The following is a 15537-nucleotide window of genomic DNA, read 5'->3' on the forward strand; positions in this document are numbered from 1 at the left end:
TCTATATTCACATTATTATCTTTACAACTTATTTCTTTTTCTTTTTTATTTTTTTTTAAACCCCAAAAAGGAAGAAAAAACAAATCTGAGTTAAAAACTTTAAAAAAAACTTATTTCTATACATTGTCTTGGCAGTCTTTCTCAGTACTCCTCGTCTTGTCTATTCAGCAATCGTTCTGCAGTGTTGGGCTTCTTTTGGATCTAAGAACAATTTATTCCTCTCCCCAGGGATGAATATTTTTACTACTACTGGATGTTATAGCATAAAATTATAGCCTTTCTTCCACAATATCTCTTTTGTCAAGTTGAACTCCTACCGTTTCTTTAAGAGTTCCAAACTAATGTCCAGGTAGAAAAATATTTTTTGTCCCTTGTATTTCCAGTAGTTATTTATTTTCTTTCACTTTATCCTTTGCCCGATCCAATATTTTCTTTCTCGTCATGTGTCTTAGTAACTTTATTAATATGGAGTGCAGTTTTTGGTTTGGTTGCAGCTTTGGTGCCGATGCTCTGTCTGCTCTTTCGATTTCTATTTCTTTTTGTAATTCTTACGCTCCCAAGACTTGTGGGATCCATCCTTATATAAATCCCTTTATGTCTGTCCCTTCTTCGCCTTCTTGCATGCCCACTATTTTTATATTGTTGCATCTGCCATAATAATCTAACACATCAATTTTTTGAATTAGCAAATCTTGCATCTCTTTAATTTCCTTGTCTCTATCCTTCAGCCTTTCTTTTAATTCATTCATCTCTAATTCTACAACTGCCTGACTTTCTTCCACTTCATCTGTTCTTTTTCCTATCTCTGCTATAGCCAGCTCCATTCTCTGCATTCTATCTTCTGTCTTTTCCATTTTTTTATTGTATTAAATTCTGTTGTTAAAATGTCTTTTAATGTCCTCATTTACTCATCAAAATAGTCTCTGTCTATTAACTGCTTATCTTTTTTACCTTCTTCTTTCCCATGTAGGTCTTTGTCTTCTTTTTCTTCCATCTCTGGCTCCTTCTCGTCTTCTTAATGTCCCCTCTTGCCTTGATGTTGCTTCCCCGACTCCCTCTGCCACCTTGGTTGTGTCCCGCTGCCGTCCCTCTCCCGTCGATGTCTTGTTTGTTATGCGCACGTTGCATTTCTCTTTCTGGCTCAGCGAGCCATTTTTGCATTCCATCCCAGAAGTCACCATTCTGCTGGGCGCCTGTCGGCTTCAAGGGTCGTACGATCTTCTTCATGGGAGCTCCCTGCTCACATGTACAGGTAAGGCCTACTTCTTTTCTTTCTGGTGTTTTTCTTTCTTCTTCTTTTGTCTGTCACTCTGATCTCCTTTTTTGGTGCCATCTCCTGGGCCTTCTTGGTTACTTTTATCTTTCAGCTCCTTTATGTTTTCTCTGTTCAGCTTCATTTTTTCTTCTTTTTTTCCTTTTCTCTGTGGAGGGCTGGTATTCCCCGACCAGCCACTACTCCATGACTCTACTACTCCATAATGTTAATGTTTAAAGATGAATGTATATTAGAAGAATCAATATGGAAGTCAAAGAAAGGGAGGGAGGTACAAGTGGTAGATGGGTGCATTTGGCACATCTCAAATGGTGGGGGGATTGGTGCCAATAGCTTGGTTATTACTGCTGGGGGTGGTAAAGATAAACTGGGAGGGGGAAAAGAGGACAGGGGTGGAAATTTAATGGTTTTTTAAAAATTTGGTTCTGAATTTTGGGCGTTAAAGTTTTGTTAATTTGTTTTATTCTTGTGTGGAACATGGTTGCCTGTGCCAAGGATTTATGGAGGAGAACCAGGATGGAGGTGAAGTATTGGAATGAGGAGGGGGAAGGATATAACTAAGTGGTCTGGAGACAATGGATAAGTCAATCAAATTTGTGAGTTTTAATGGGATAAACAGACAAATTAAGAGAGTCTTGCACACCTAAAAAGGATGCAGGCTGATATACTGTTTTTTTTACAGGAGACCCACCTTAGAAAGCAAGATGATTTGAAGTTAAAGAAGGGGTGGATGGGCCAAGTGGTGATGTCCTCTTTCAATTGCAGAGTCAGGGGCGTGACTATCTTGATAGGAAAAAAAGTTCTAGTGTTGATCAAGGAAGTGGTTGCTGACTCGACGGGGAGATTCGTGATGATGCATTGTCAAATATACTTGGAACCCTGGACACATGAATATTTATGGGCTGAACTTCAACGATGAAAAATTCATACAGGACATATTCTTGAAAGTATCTGAAGGGTGGGAGAATGTTTTGATTGGGGGGGGGAACTTTAATTTTTGGATCATGTTATGAACAAATCAGGAAAGAAGGTAATAAGGGCGGTTATGTTTACCCTAGCCTTTATGAATGAGCTAAATCTCATAGATGTCTGGAGAAGGCTGAATCAAGAGAAAGGGATTACTCCTTTCACTTGAGGCAACACGATTCCAACACCAGAATTGATTTATTTTTGGCATCAGTCCAATTGGAGGGTAGGATAGTGGAGACTGAGTACACGGCTTGATCATTCACCCTTGACACTGTCCATTACAATGCCAGATAAGCAAGCCTCGATGTATAGATGGCACCTGAATAATTGCTGTTGGAAAGATGGGAATTTTGTAGCTTTGTTAGAGATCTGATAGAATAGTTCTGTGAGACGAACTGCCTCTCTATTGAGGATTACTTCCTAATATGGGACATATTGAAGATTTATTTAAGGGGCCAGATAATTGGCTGTACCATGAGCATTAAAAAGGGGCACATGAAGGAGGTTAATGCTTTAGAACAGGAGATAGCACAACTGGAAAACGACTATCAAAGAGCAGGCACAGAAGAAAAATATAGAGAGACAGAAAAGCTGATTTTAAGATCTAGACAGCAGTATTATGAGCTGGGGAAGAGGGCCCACAAAGTCTTATCCTGGCAGGTGATGGCAGAAGAGGCCTTAAGAACAATCAATGCGATTCAGACAGGGGAAGGCAAGATCTCATATAAACCAAGAAATAAATGAAACATTTCGAAGGCTTTATAAGGAATTGTATAAATCTGAGACAGGGGTTGATCCTACCAAAGCAGATGATTTCTTGCTTTCATTGGAACTACCAAATTTGGATCAGAAAGAGCGAGAGGGGCTGAGTGCCCTTTACTCTAAAGAGGAGAATGCTGGACCCTGAACTCTATGCAGGCTGATAAATCTCCAGGGGAGGAAGGTTTCCCTGCCAAATTTTATAAAGAGTTCAAAGGCAACGGAGACACATACCCTCCAGGAGTCATTCTCCACAACAATTATCATGGTGATTTCAAAAGTTTCTGGCCTCCACAATGGCCCGGACACTCTCCCCGGTGAGTTTCTCTTCTCCCTCAGAAGCTTTCACCCGTCGCAACAAGCCTATCCTCCTCCTCTGACTCGCTGTTGCTCCCACCACTGCTCACTGACCTTTCCATTGCCTTCTCCTCAACGTTTCCTGCTGTCTTCTTCTCTCCTGCTGTCCATAGGCATCTGCCTGGACCACCCTCTACCACCAGACCTCGCTCTCCCATGTCTCCACTGGCCTGCCTGTTGCTGCCACTGACCCGGCTGCCACTGCTGCTGTCGCCAAAGCCAATGTGGCCGTTGTTGCCGTCACTGACTCCACTGCTACTGCCTTTGCCGCCGCTGCCAATGACGCCACCACTGCTGACACCACTGTCACTGTTGCAGCTTCCTCCTGATTCCACTTTCCTCCCCGACATCCCATGGTCCCCATCACCACTTTCGGGCTCTGCACTGCCAACCCAATTCGGCTTTCCTTAAAATGTGAGTATCCCACAACCTCCTCCCATGGTGGCCTCGAGTAGGTCCTGCCGACTTCCTCACTGCATGGTCCCAATGAGTTGGGGTTGCCTCAAGGCTACACCTTTTACTGCAGGCAAAACTGGTGATATTGTGGACAGAAAAGGAGGTTGTCTATGTTTACAATGAGCTGGATCAACCAGGAAAATGGACAAAGGAATGGCAAATGGAAATTATCTTAAATAAGTGTGACACGTTGCATTTTGGTAAGTTAAACCAGGGTAGGACTTGTTCAGAGTTAGAGAACAGAAAGAGCTAGGGATATAAGTATATAGTTCCCTGAGAATGGCGGCACAGGAGACAAGGTAGTGAAGGTGTTTGGCACACGTGCCTTCATTGACCACAGCGTTGAGTACAGGAGCATGGGTGTCATGTTACAACTACTCAAGACACCCCAGGCACACTAGCATCTGGAGCAACAAATAATCTGCTGGTGAAAGTCAGCGGGTCATGCAACATCAATGGGAGAAAAATAATTGTCAACGTTTTGGAGTTGGAATCCTTCATCAGGACCAACAGTGTAGAGGGATAGCTGATGTAATATGGACAGGGTGTTAAGGATTGGACAGGGATCAGTGTCCCCTGTTCAATCCCTCCCATCAAGAAGTCTTAAAAGCTGGTAGTGGTAATTTTACACAAGCTGGTGTATCTGCTGAGAGTGGATTCCTGGGGGAGATTTTGGTGAATTCCCAATGTAATCTATATTTTGTACTCCCTTGATTTGGGGAGGACGTCATCCGCTGCAAGATCAGGGCAAGAAGTTCACCTAATCTTGATGACAGGATGTTACCTGTCCATGTATATGTGACGGCGTGGATATATATCCCTGAGTTTATTGCTGGGGAAAGGGAGGATCGAAGTTTGTGGCAGAGATGGCACCTCCCAATGACCAGGATCCTGGGTCACCAGACATCAGATAGGCGAGGGAAGGACAAGCAGGGATACAGGTGGGCAAACAAGGCAACTTTATTCAAACCCATGTTCGTTATGGAAATAGAAAGAGACCAGTCAATGCCGTGGGTTCAACCTTCCTGAGGAAGGCTGAGGTAACCTGAACTTTGCTAACTCCAGGTCTAGGTCGACAAATGTCAGAGGGTTGTAATCGTGATGCTGAGTGTTCTTGTAGGTGGAAGGATCCAACACTTCATCAACAGGCTCCTCAACTGGTTCTGCACAAAACAAACAATTAATTAATTTATGGTCATGTTTTACACTGTACCCAGGCTTCTGTCACCACACAGCCTGTAGAACCCATCCTAGGACCCCTCAGCCTCCTGGAAACCATTTGTATCCTGGCCTGAGCCTAGCCATGCCTGAAGTGAAGGAGCAACATTCCCAGCAATCCTTCCCAAAAGGAGGGAGGACAATCTGGCTGAGATCAGAGCTTCAACAACAAGAGAATATTATGCTAGCATCTATCAAACAGCTGCAAACAGTTCTAACACTTGGGGCCTCCTTTTCCCATGTCTGTCAATCTTAGATGGACCGAGGCTAGGATTTGACACATGCATTTTTATCAATTCACAGGGTGCAAAAGCAGGAAGCAGTTATATTTTCAATACAATCTCCTCTGGATAATGAAGCACAGTGAAAAGTTGTCCCTCCAACAGGGGTAAAAGAAATCAGTATGTTTTAAACCTTAAGTTAATCTAAAAAAAAGCAGACTTTTGCCCATTGGTGGAACTTGGGTATTCAACTGTTCCTACATCTAATATTCAATGCTTTATAAATAAATCATTACAGTTTCAAATTGCTGTACACACCAATAGCAAAGAAAAGATGCTGCTGAACAATGATAGACACACCCCTGATGATAAATTATTCAGAGAACATGGATTTGATCATTTCTAATCTGAGGATAAATCACTATATTGATGAAACATGTGCCAGGATGTTAAAATATGCAAAGATGGAAATTGTTGATATCTGACCACAATTTTTCAATTGTCCCTAATGAATCAAGTGGTATCAGAGGTTGCTAAGAGAGAAGTTGCTAATGTTCTTGAGCCATTAAGCCACTAGTTTAATTGGTAGTGGGGACATTATTGGGATCTATTCTAAGGGACGATATAAGTCTTCATTTGGAAATGTAGATTTATAGAGAAAGTTGTACCAAACAGTTGAAATTTTTGAGAAATAACAAAAAAGGTTTACAACATCATTTAAGAACATAAGCAGGAGTCGGCCATCCGGCCCGTCGAGCCTTCTCTGCCATTCAATGAGACCGTGGTTGATCTGATGATGGGCTCATCTCCATCTACCTGCCTTTTCCCCATATCCCTTAATTCCTTTACTATGTAAAAATCTATCCAAACGTCTTAAATATATTTAGAGGTCATATCCAATACTTCAATGGGCAGCAAATTCCATAGATTCACCACTCTCTGGGAAAAGAAACAGTTCTCTCTCATCTCTATCCTAAATCTACAACCCTGAATCTTGAGGTTGTCCCCTAGTTCTGGTCTCCCCCACCAATGGAAACAACTTACCTACCCCTGTCTTATCCATGCCTTTCATAATATAATACTTTTCTATAAGATCCCCTCTTATTCTTCTGAATCCCAGTGAGTACAGTCCCAGATGACTCAGTCTCTTCTCGTAGGCTAATCTAGTGAACCTCCTCTGCACTTCCTCCTTAAAATTTAAAACCAACATATGAATTAGGAAGAGTCGGGCACTTCGTCCATTGAGCCTGACATTTAATAACATATGGTTGATATGATTGTAATCTAACTTTATATTCCTGTCTATCCCAGTAACCTATACCCTTTGACCACACATCCCTCCCCTCCCACCTCTCCATAACCCCTGGAATGTACCCCTGCAACCACAAGAGGTGCACATTAGTTTTTACAAAGCCATACTGACCATCCCTGTGTACTATGTGACTATGTGACTATTACTGGTTGTCACTCACTGGATGTACTTGTGTATTGGCTACTGCTGTAGGAGTTTCTGCCGATGAGGGCTCAGTGTCCCACTGGCCAGACTAAGGTAGCATTGAGTCTGTTAATAAAAGCCAAATATTATTGCATTCATTTGTCTGAACTCTTATTGATGGCACATCAATTTTATTAACAGACTTAACTATGGATACTTCCTTGAAACCCGGAAGACTGGAGATAGATCAAGATGAGCCAGCAAAATATTTCATAATTGGTTCCAGTGCTTCGAAGCTTACATGCGAGTGAATAATGTGGTTCAAGACCCTGTGAAGATGGATCATCTAGTAGGTCTCCTAGGAGAGGTTCCCTTCTCAGTGATCAGGGAAACAGTCAAATATCAGAATGCCCGAGGTTTACTCAGCACCTACTATGATATGCCACTGAATACATTGTTTCCGAGGCACCAACATCACACCAGAAAACAACATCCGATGAAAGCGACAATGCTTTCGCTCTCGCGCTGAAGGGACTGTCAAGAGCCTGTACCTTTGCCGCAGTTACAGATGAAATTCATCAAGATGCTCTAATGTTGGACACCTGGACTCGAGGTACATTAGAGAATGCCTACTGGAGACCCCTACCTGACTTTTAATGCCGCCTTACTGCAGACAAAGACCCTCAGGGCAGCGCTGCAGAATGCTGAAGCCCTAAGGGATGAGGTGGGTTGAAGTGCTGAAGCTACTTCCTCAAAGTCTGCTTCCCACGATGATGATCCGCTGCTGAGCGTAACCAAGCAGCTGCGAAGGAACAGCTTCAGGAACTGTTACTTCTGTGGGCAGACACTGTATTCACGCACACTGTGCCCTGCCCGTCGAGCTGACTGTGACAGATGTGGAAAAAGGGGGCATTTTGTTAGAGCCTGCCGAGCTCGGGAGTTATCGCCCAGCCTGCGCCGAGAGGCGAGAAAAGGAAAGATGGAGAAGACAGACACCAAGGTCAAGATGAGATGCCGCGGTAAGACGGCAGTGATGACTATCTGGAGAACCGATGACTCGTTTGACATTCTTCCTTGGAGACTGCAAGCAGAACCACCACTGCGTGGTCCCATTCCTGTTGTCTCGATCAAGATAATCCCCACGGGATGATGAATGTGAAGGTAAACAGGAAACCTGTTGACTGTTTATTTGATTCTGGGAGTATTGACAGCTATATTCACCCTGTGACAGCGAACTCTTTGGGGCTTCAACTGTACCCTTTAAGGCATAGAATTTCTATGGCACGTTATGGACTCAAGAAATAAATTGCAAACTGCTGTAGTAACATTAAATGTGCAAGGAACTGAGTACAAAGATTTTAAATTGCATGTACTGCCCGATTTATGCGCTCAGATGTTGTTGGGGTTAGATTTCCAGTGCCAAATGAAGAGTATAGTTCTAGCATTTAATGAGCCACTACCATCTATGCGCTACTGACTCTTAAAATTAAACTACCATGCCTTTTTGCCAATTGAATCCCAGACTGTAAACCTATAACCACAAAAAGTAGATGCTAGGGGATAGAGAATTTATTAAGAACGAAACCAACCGAATGCTAAAAGAAAAGATCATTGAACCAAACTTAAGCCCTTGGCGTCCTCAAGTTGTAGTTGTCAAAAATGGGGTAAAACACCGGATGGTTGTAGACTATAGCCAGACTGTGAATAGATTTACTCAGTTAGATGCATATCCCCTACCTCTGACATGGTGAATCAAATTGCCTAATACGAAATATACTCCCAATAGATTTAAAGTCAGCCTACCACCTATAATCAAAAAGGAAAGATAAATCGACGGCATTTGAAGCAGATGGGAGGCGGTATCAGATTAGAAGAGTTCTGTTTGGAGTTACCAATGTATCTCTTTTCCAGAGAGAAATAGATAGGGTGATAGACGCACATGACTTACAGGCCACCTTTCCTTATTTGAAAAATGTCACCATATGTGGCAAAACTCTGGAGGATCACGATCGTAACTTGAATAAATTCCTTCAGATGGCCAAAGATCTAAACAAGTGTGTGCATCGCACTAAGCGCCTGGCTATACTGGGCTATGTGGTCAAAAGGGATGAAATCAGCCCTGACCCTGAAAGAATGAGACCTCTCATGGAACTGCCTCCTCCAACCTCACAGAAGTCTCTCAAACGCTGTCTAGGCTTCTTCTCTTATTATGCACAGTGGTTCCCAAACTCTGCAGACAAGGCACGACCACTTTTTAAAACGACTGTTTTTCCTTTGTCAAAGGAAGCCCACAAGGCTTCTGAGAGCATCAAATTAGACATTGCCAAAGCTTCGATGTCTGCTGTTGACGAGGATTTGCCTTTCCAAGTTGAATCTGACGCCTCTGATTATGCTCTAGCTGCCAAACTAAACCAAGCTGATAGACCTGTAGCCATTTTCTCACAGACATTACAAGGGCCAGAGCTGAGGCATTCCTCCATTGAAAAGGAAGCACAGGCTATAGTAGAATCCATTTGTTATTGGAGACACTATTTAGCAGGGAAAAGTTTCACATTGCTGACAGATCAAAAGTTAGTAGCTCACATGTTCAACATGAAATTAAAAAGAAAATTAAAAATGATAAAATCATGCGCTGGAGGATTGAACTCTCTACTTATGATTGTGATATCCTCTTCCACCCAGGGAAGCTGAATGATCCCCCTGATGCTCTATCTCGCATGACCTGTGCTAGCATACAATCAGATCACTTGAAAGAACTTCATGATGATTTATGTCATCCTGGTGTTATGATATTTTATCATTATGTGAAGTCTCTCAACTTGCCGTTTTGCTCGAAGACGCAAGGAAAATGACTAAGGAATGTGTAGTCTGTGCAGAGTGCAAACCCCTGTTCTGCAAGCCTTCCAAGGCCAGCCTTATTAAATCCACCAGACCTTTTGAGCGCCTCAGTGTCGATTTCAAAGGACCACGACCATTTAACAATAAAAATGTCTACTTCCTTAACGTTATAGACAAATTCTCATGTTTTCATTTCGCTATTTCCTGTGCCGATGTGTCAGCTTCAACTGTCATTTGCTTCCTTGATAAAATCTTTAGCATTTTTGGCTAACCTGACTTTATTCATAGTGATAGAGGATCTGTCTTTGAGCACTAAGCAAAGACAAGTCCTCCTGGCAAAAGGTACCGCTACTAGTCGTACCACTAATTATAATCCACATAGTAAAGGGCAAGTAGAGTGGGGTAATGTCAATATTTGGAAAACTATCACCCTTGCACTGAAATCTAAAGGTTACCCCACCAGCCACTGGCAAGATATATTGCCAGAAACGCTACACTCAATTCGCATGGCTACTAACGAAAGCCCTCACCAATGTATTTTTATCTTTACTAGAAAATGAAAAACTGGGATGACTTTGCCAGCCTGACTATCTAAACCAGGACAGGTTTTGCTGAGAAAACATGTTAGACACAGCAAATCTGATCCACTTGTGGAATGAGTGCAGCTTTTCCACACAAATCCAAGCTATGCTTATATTATGTATCCAGATGGAAGAGAAGACATTTTCTCCCTCCGTGACCTTGACTCGCCCAGTGTGCAGGTAACTACCTCCTTTCCTCAAATCACTCATGTGTCCAAACCGTCTGTTAGTCACATACAACCCTTTTCTCAATGTATCGATCGATATAACAATCTGTTGCAAGATTCTGTGTCAGCCCAGGAAATACCACCACAGCATGAACATGTCCTACCTACCCCTGAACCTAAACCTCTAGCCACAGCTGGAAATGAACACCGTCTCTCCCAACGCCTCAATTCCACCCCCACAGCCTCCATCTGTTCCACTCTGACGTTCAACCCGCATTTCCAAGGCCCCACAGAGATTACAATACACAAAACTCCGACAAAATTTTCTTAATCCAATAGTGACCATGACAACTGAATTGTTATTCTTTTCTCCTTTTATGTTATGATTCTGTGGAATTTTCTTCCAATTAATACTTTATGTTTACTCTTTGTTATCATTTTATGGAAATTATTTCCAATTAGTGCTAAATATATTTTTGCTTTTGACTAACACACTTTGCTACTGCACGTTTCTAAAATGTAAACACAGTTTTGCAGCCATTTTATGTTCCAGTCAGATTTAGCTAAATTCTGGGAGGGGTGGGGGGGGTGAATGCACTATTACTGACTGTCACTCAAATAGATGTACTTGTGGATTGGCTACTGCTGTAGGAGTGTCTGCTTAGCTGGTATAACATATGGTGCTCAGTGTCCCACTGGCCAGACTCGTTTCCTGTAGTAATCTGGGATACATCCTGTCTGCTCCTGAAGACTTATCTATCCATCCTTTCTTCATCTCAGCATGCTCCAGCACATTAGCTTGTTCTACATGGACCTCACATTCACCAACATCCCTCTCCCTGGTGAACACTGAGGCAAAGTATTCATTGGGACTTCCCCAACCTCCTCTGCCTATTTTATCCCTAACCATTTCCCTAACTGTTCCCCCTTTATCCCTAACTGGTCCTACCCCCACTCTCATCATCCTTCTGTTCTTCATGAACATATAGAATGCCTTAGGGATTTCCTTAATCCTACTTGCCAAGGTCTTTTCATGCCCCTTACTACCTCCCCTAAGTTCTTTATTGTTCCTTCCTGGCTATTTGACTTTTGCTTCCTTCTTCCTCTTAACTAGCTGTCCCACCTCTCTTCCACCATGGTTCTCTTCTACCATGGTTCATCATGGTTCCTTCACCCTAGCATATTTTCCTGTCTCAGTGGCACAAACCAATACAGGATCATGCACATGTGGTCCCCAAACATCCTCTGCACTTCTGCTGTGCGTGTCCCTGAGAACATTTGTTCCCTATTTACTCTCCGGTTCTTCTAGCCTAATCCCATTGTAAGAGCCCTTCTCCAATTAAACACTCACCCATTTTGTCTACTCATATTCTTGTCCAGAGGTTAGCACCGAGGGCGTAGATTTAAGGTGCTTGGGAGTGTTCAGGCGGACATAAGGTGTGTATTCACACAGAGTGGTGGGTGCATGGAATGCACTGCCAGAAATGGTGGTGGTGGCAGGTACAATAGGATCTTTTAAGAGACTATTAGATGGGTACATGTAAGTGAGAAAAATGGAGGGTTATTAAGCGGGGAAATTCTCGGCAGTTGTTAGAATCTGTGGACCGAAGGACCTGTACTTTGCTACAGATTTCTATGTTCTACGTTCAGAGAAGCAGAGGTATATAGGTGGGTCAGTAAGTTAGCAGATGACACCACAGTTGGAGGAGTGTGGAGAGTGTGGAAGACTGTTGTAGGTTACAACAGGATATAGACAGGATGCAGAGTTGGGTGGAAAAGTTCAATCTAGATAAGTATGAGATGATACATTTTGGAAGGTCAAACCTGAAGGCTGAGAACAGGGTTAATGGTTGAATATTTAACAGTGTGGAAGAACAGAGGGACCTTGGGGTCCAAATCCATATATCTCTCAAAGTCACCATGCAAATTGATAGAGTATTTAAGAAGGCCTATGGTATGCTGAGCTTCATTAATCGGGGGATTGAGTTCATGAGCTAATGTTGCAGCTCTATATATCTCTGGTGAGATCGCACTTAGAATATTGTGTTGAGTTCTGGTCACCTCATTACAGGAAGGATATATAACAGTGGTTCTCAACCTTTTTTCTTTCCACTCACATACCACTTTAAGTATTCCCTATGCCATAGGTGCTCTGTGATTAGTAAGGGATTACTTAAGGTGGTGGGTGGAAAGAAAAAGTTTGAACCTTATTACGTGCACGGTTTCATAACTCCAAAGGAAATGGGCCAATGACAATTTTTCTCAAGCAAAATATTTCAGTAACTATTGGGTCTAGAGCAGTGATTCTCAATCTTCCCTTCCCACTCATATACCACCTTAAGCAATCCCCTACTAATCACAGAGCACCGAGGGCACAGGGATTACTTAAAGTAGTATGTGAGTGGAAAGAAAAAAAGTTGAGAACCACTGATGTAGAAGCTATGGAGAGGGTGCATAGGAGATTTACCAGTATGTTGCCTGGATTGGAAAATATGTCTTATGAAGCAACATTAACAGAATTTGGGCTTTTCTCCTCCGAGTAAAGAATGACAAGAGGTGACTAAACAGAGGTCTACAAAAATCTGAGAGGCATCGATAGGGTGGACTACCAGCACCTTTTTCCCAGGGCAGGAGAAGCAAACACCAGAGGACATCTATATAAAATGAATGGAGAGAAGTTTAGGGGAGACACCAGGGTTAAGTTTTTTTTTTTACAGAAAGTTGTGGGACATTTAAGAGACTCTTAGAAATAGAGGGTTATGAGGTAGGAAAGGTTTCGTTTTTTTTTGGGTGGGTCAGCATAACATTGTGGCCCAAAGGGCATGTACTGTGCTATAATGTTCTATGTTCAACATTAAAGGTCAGTGAGATGTCTCCAAAATACTTGGCCACTGAGAAGTCTGTCACCTGAATACGTTCATTACCCAGTACTGTCTCCACCATAACCTCTCTAGTTGGCCTGTCCAGGATTTTCAAAAGGCCTTTGACAAAGTGCCATACATGAGGTTGCAAAGCAAGATAAGAGCCCTTGGTATTAAAGGAAAATTACTAGCACAGACAGAAGATTGGCCGACTGACAGGGCTTGGTGCTGGGGTTGCTTTTCACATTATATGTTTGCTGAGCTGTGGGGAGGGTTTAAACTAATTTGGCGGGGGGAGGTGGGTGTGTGAACTAGAATGTAAGTGCAGAGAAGAGGGCAGAGGCCAAAAGCATGATGCTATGTGCTCTGAGTTTGTGAGGAAGAAAAGGCATAAATGTAGTCAGAGGGGTTGAAATGCAGCTGTTTCAACACTAGGAGTATTAGGAATAAAGGGGATGAAGTTAGAACATGGATCAGTACATGGAACTACAATGTAGTGGCTGATGGAGGGAGAGGATTGGCTGATTCAGTACCAGAATTTATATGTTTTAAATGGAATAGGATGGGAGGTAAGTGGTCAGTGGGGGGGGGTGGGGGGGGTGTAGTAGCATTACTGATCAGGTATAGTATCACGGTTATAGAGTGGGAGGATGCTGTAGAGGGAGTGTCTACTGAGACAGTGGGAGTGGAAGTCAGAAATAGGAAGGGAGCAATCACTGTACTAGGAGTAGTTTATAGGTACCAAGAAGCCATCAGGATCCTGAGAAGCAGATAAGAAGGCAGATTTTGCAATTGTGCAGGAAAAACAGGGTTGTAGTTATGAGTAATTTCATCTTCCCTAATATTGAATGACACTTCCTGACTGCAAGAGGGATAGATGGGACTGAATTTGTCACAGGTGTATTCAAGAAGGATTCCTGATACAGTATGTGGACCGGCTGTTGAGAAGAAAGGACATACAGGATCTAATTCTGGTTAATGATCCTGGGCAGGTAGTGGACCACTCGGTAGGGGAGCATTTTGGTAAGAATGAACACAACTCCCTGAGCTTTAGCATAGCTACGGATAAGGATAAAAGCAGACAAAATGGGTAAGTGTTTAATTGGGGAAGGGCTAATTATGATGGAATGAAGTAGGAACTAGTGAGGGTAAATTAGAAACAGATGTTCAAGGGTGAAAGCAAAGAACTAATTTGGAGGAAGTTTAGGAACCACTTGCTTTGGATTCTGGATAGGTTTGTCTCACTGGGATAAGGAAAAGATGGTAGGAAAAGGGAACCATGGTGGGTGAAACAGGTGAGGCAGCTAGTCAAGAGGAAGAAGGAAACAGGAAGAGCTCATGAGAAGTATATGGTAGCCAAGAAGGAGCTTAAGAAAGGACTTAGGAGAGCTCAAAGGGGGCTTGAGAAAGCCTTGGCATGTAGGATTAAGGAGAACCTCAAGGCGTTCTATGCACATGTGAAGAACAGAAGGATGACGAGAATGAAGGTGGGGCCACTAAAGGATAAAGGAGGCAACAAGTGCCTGGAGGCGAAGGAGGTTGAGGAGGTTCTAAATGAATACTTTGTTTCAGTATTCATAAGAGAAAAAGACCTGGATCAGGATGAGGCCGAAATAGAACAAGCTTGTGTGCTGGACAATGTGGAGATTAAGGAAGATGAAGTGTTGGATCTTCTTAAAAGCATCAAGATTCATAAGTCCCTGGGACCAGATGCAATATACCCCAGGTTACTGTTGAAAGTGAGGGAAGAGATAACTGGGGCAGTGGCTATGATCTTTGGCCATAGATGAGATGTTGGAGGATTGGAAAGTTGCAAATGTAGTCCCTGTTTAAAAACGGTAATAGGGAAAATCCTTGGAATTATAGATCAGTGATGTGTAAACTATTGGGGAAGATTCTTAAGGATAAGATCTACAAGCAATTGGAGAAGTACAATCTACTCAAGTATAGTCAGCATGGCTTAGTGAAGGGAAGGTCATGCCTCACGAGCCTAATTGAATATTTTGAGGAGGTAACAAAATAAATTGATGAGGGTAGGGTAGTAGATGTGGTCTATGTGGATTTCAGCAAGACATTTGACAAGGTTGCCATGAGAGACTTGTTCAGAAAGTCATCAGGCATGGGATCCATGGAACCTTGGCTGTGTGGATAAAAAAAAGAGTAGAAGTGGAAGGAAAAGTATTATTCCTGGAGATCAGTAACTAGTGGAGTACCACAAGGATCTGTTCTGGGACCCCTACTCTTTGTGATTTTTATAAATAACCTGTATGAAGAGGGGGAAGGATGAGTCAGTAAGTTTGAAGATGATACGAAGGTTAGAGGAGTTGTGGATGGAGCTGAAGATGGTCGAAGATTACAAGAATGTATAGACAGGATGCAGAGTTGGGCAGAAAAGAAGCAGA

The 15537-nt window shown here is 42.6% G+C and overlaps 1 protein-coding gene across 2 annotated transcripts in view; it reads right to left on the bottom strand.

Annotated features, from left to right (window-relative positions):
• Positions 1 to 4750: 4750 nt before the first annotated feature.
• ndufv3 (NADH:ubiquinone oxidoreductase subunit V3) overlaps positions 4751 to 15537 on the bottom strand; it is a 29642-nt gene continuing 18855 nt past the window's right edge. For both annotated transcript variants that reach the window (XM_069889207.1, XM_069889208.1), the window contains one exon: positions 4751 to 4977. In XM_069889207.1, the coding sequence (XP_069745308.1) occupies positions 4817 to 4977 (161 nt within the window). In that variant the 3' untranslated portion in view covers positions 4751 to 4816. The remainder of the gene's footprint in view (positions 4978 to 15537) is intronic.

Source organism: Narcine bancroftii, chromosome 7 (genome assembly GCF_036971445.1).
Source record: "Narcine bancroftii isolate sNarBan1 chromosome 7, sNarBan1.hap1, whole genome shotgun sequence".
NCBI lineage: Eukaryota > Metazoa > Chordata > Chondrichthyes > Torpediniformes > Narcinidae > Narcine > Narcine bancroftii.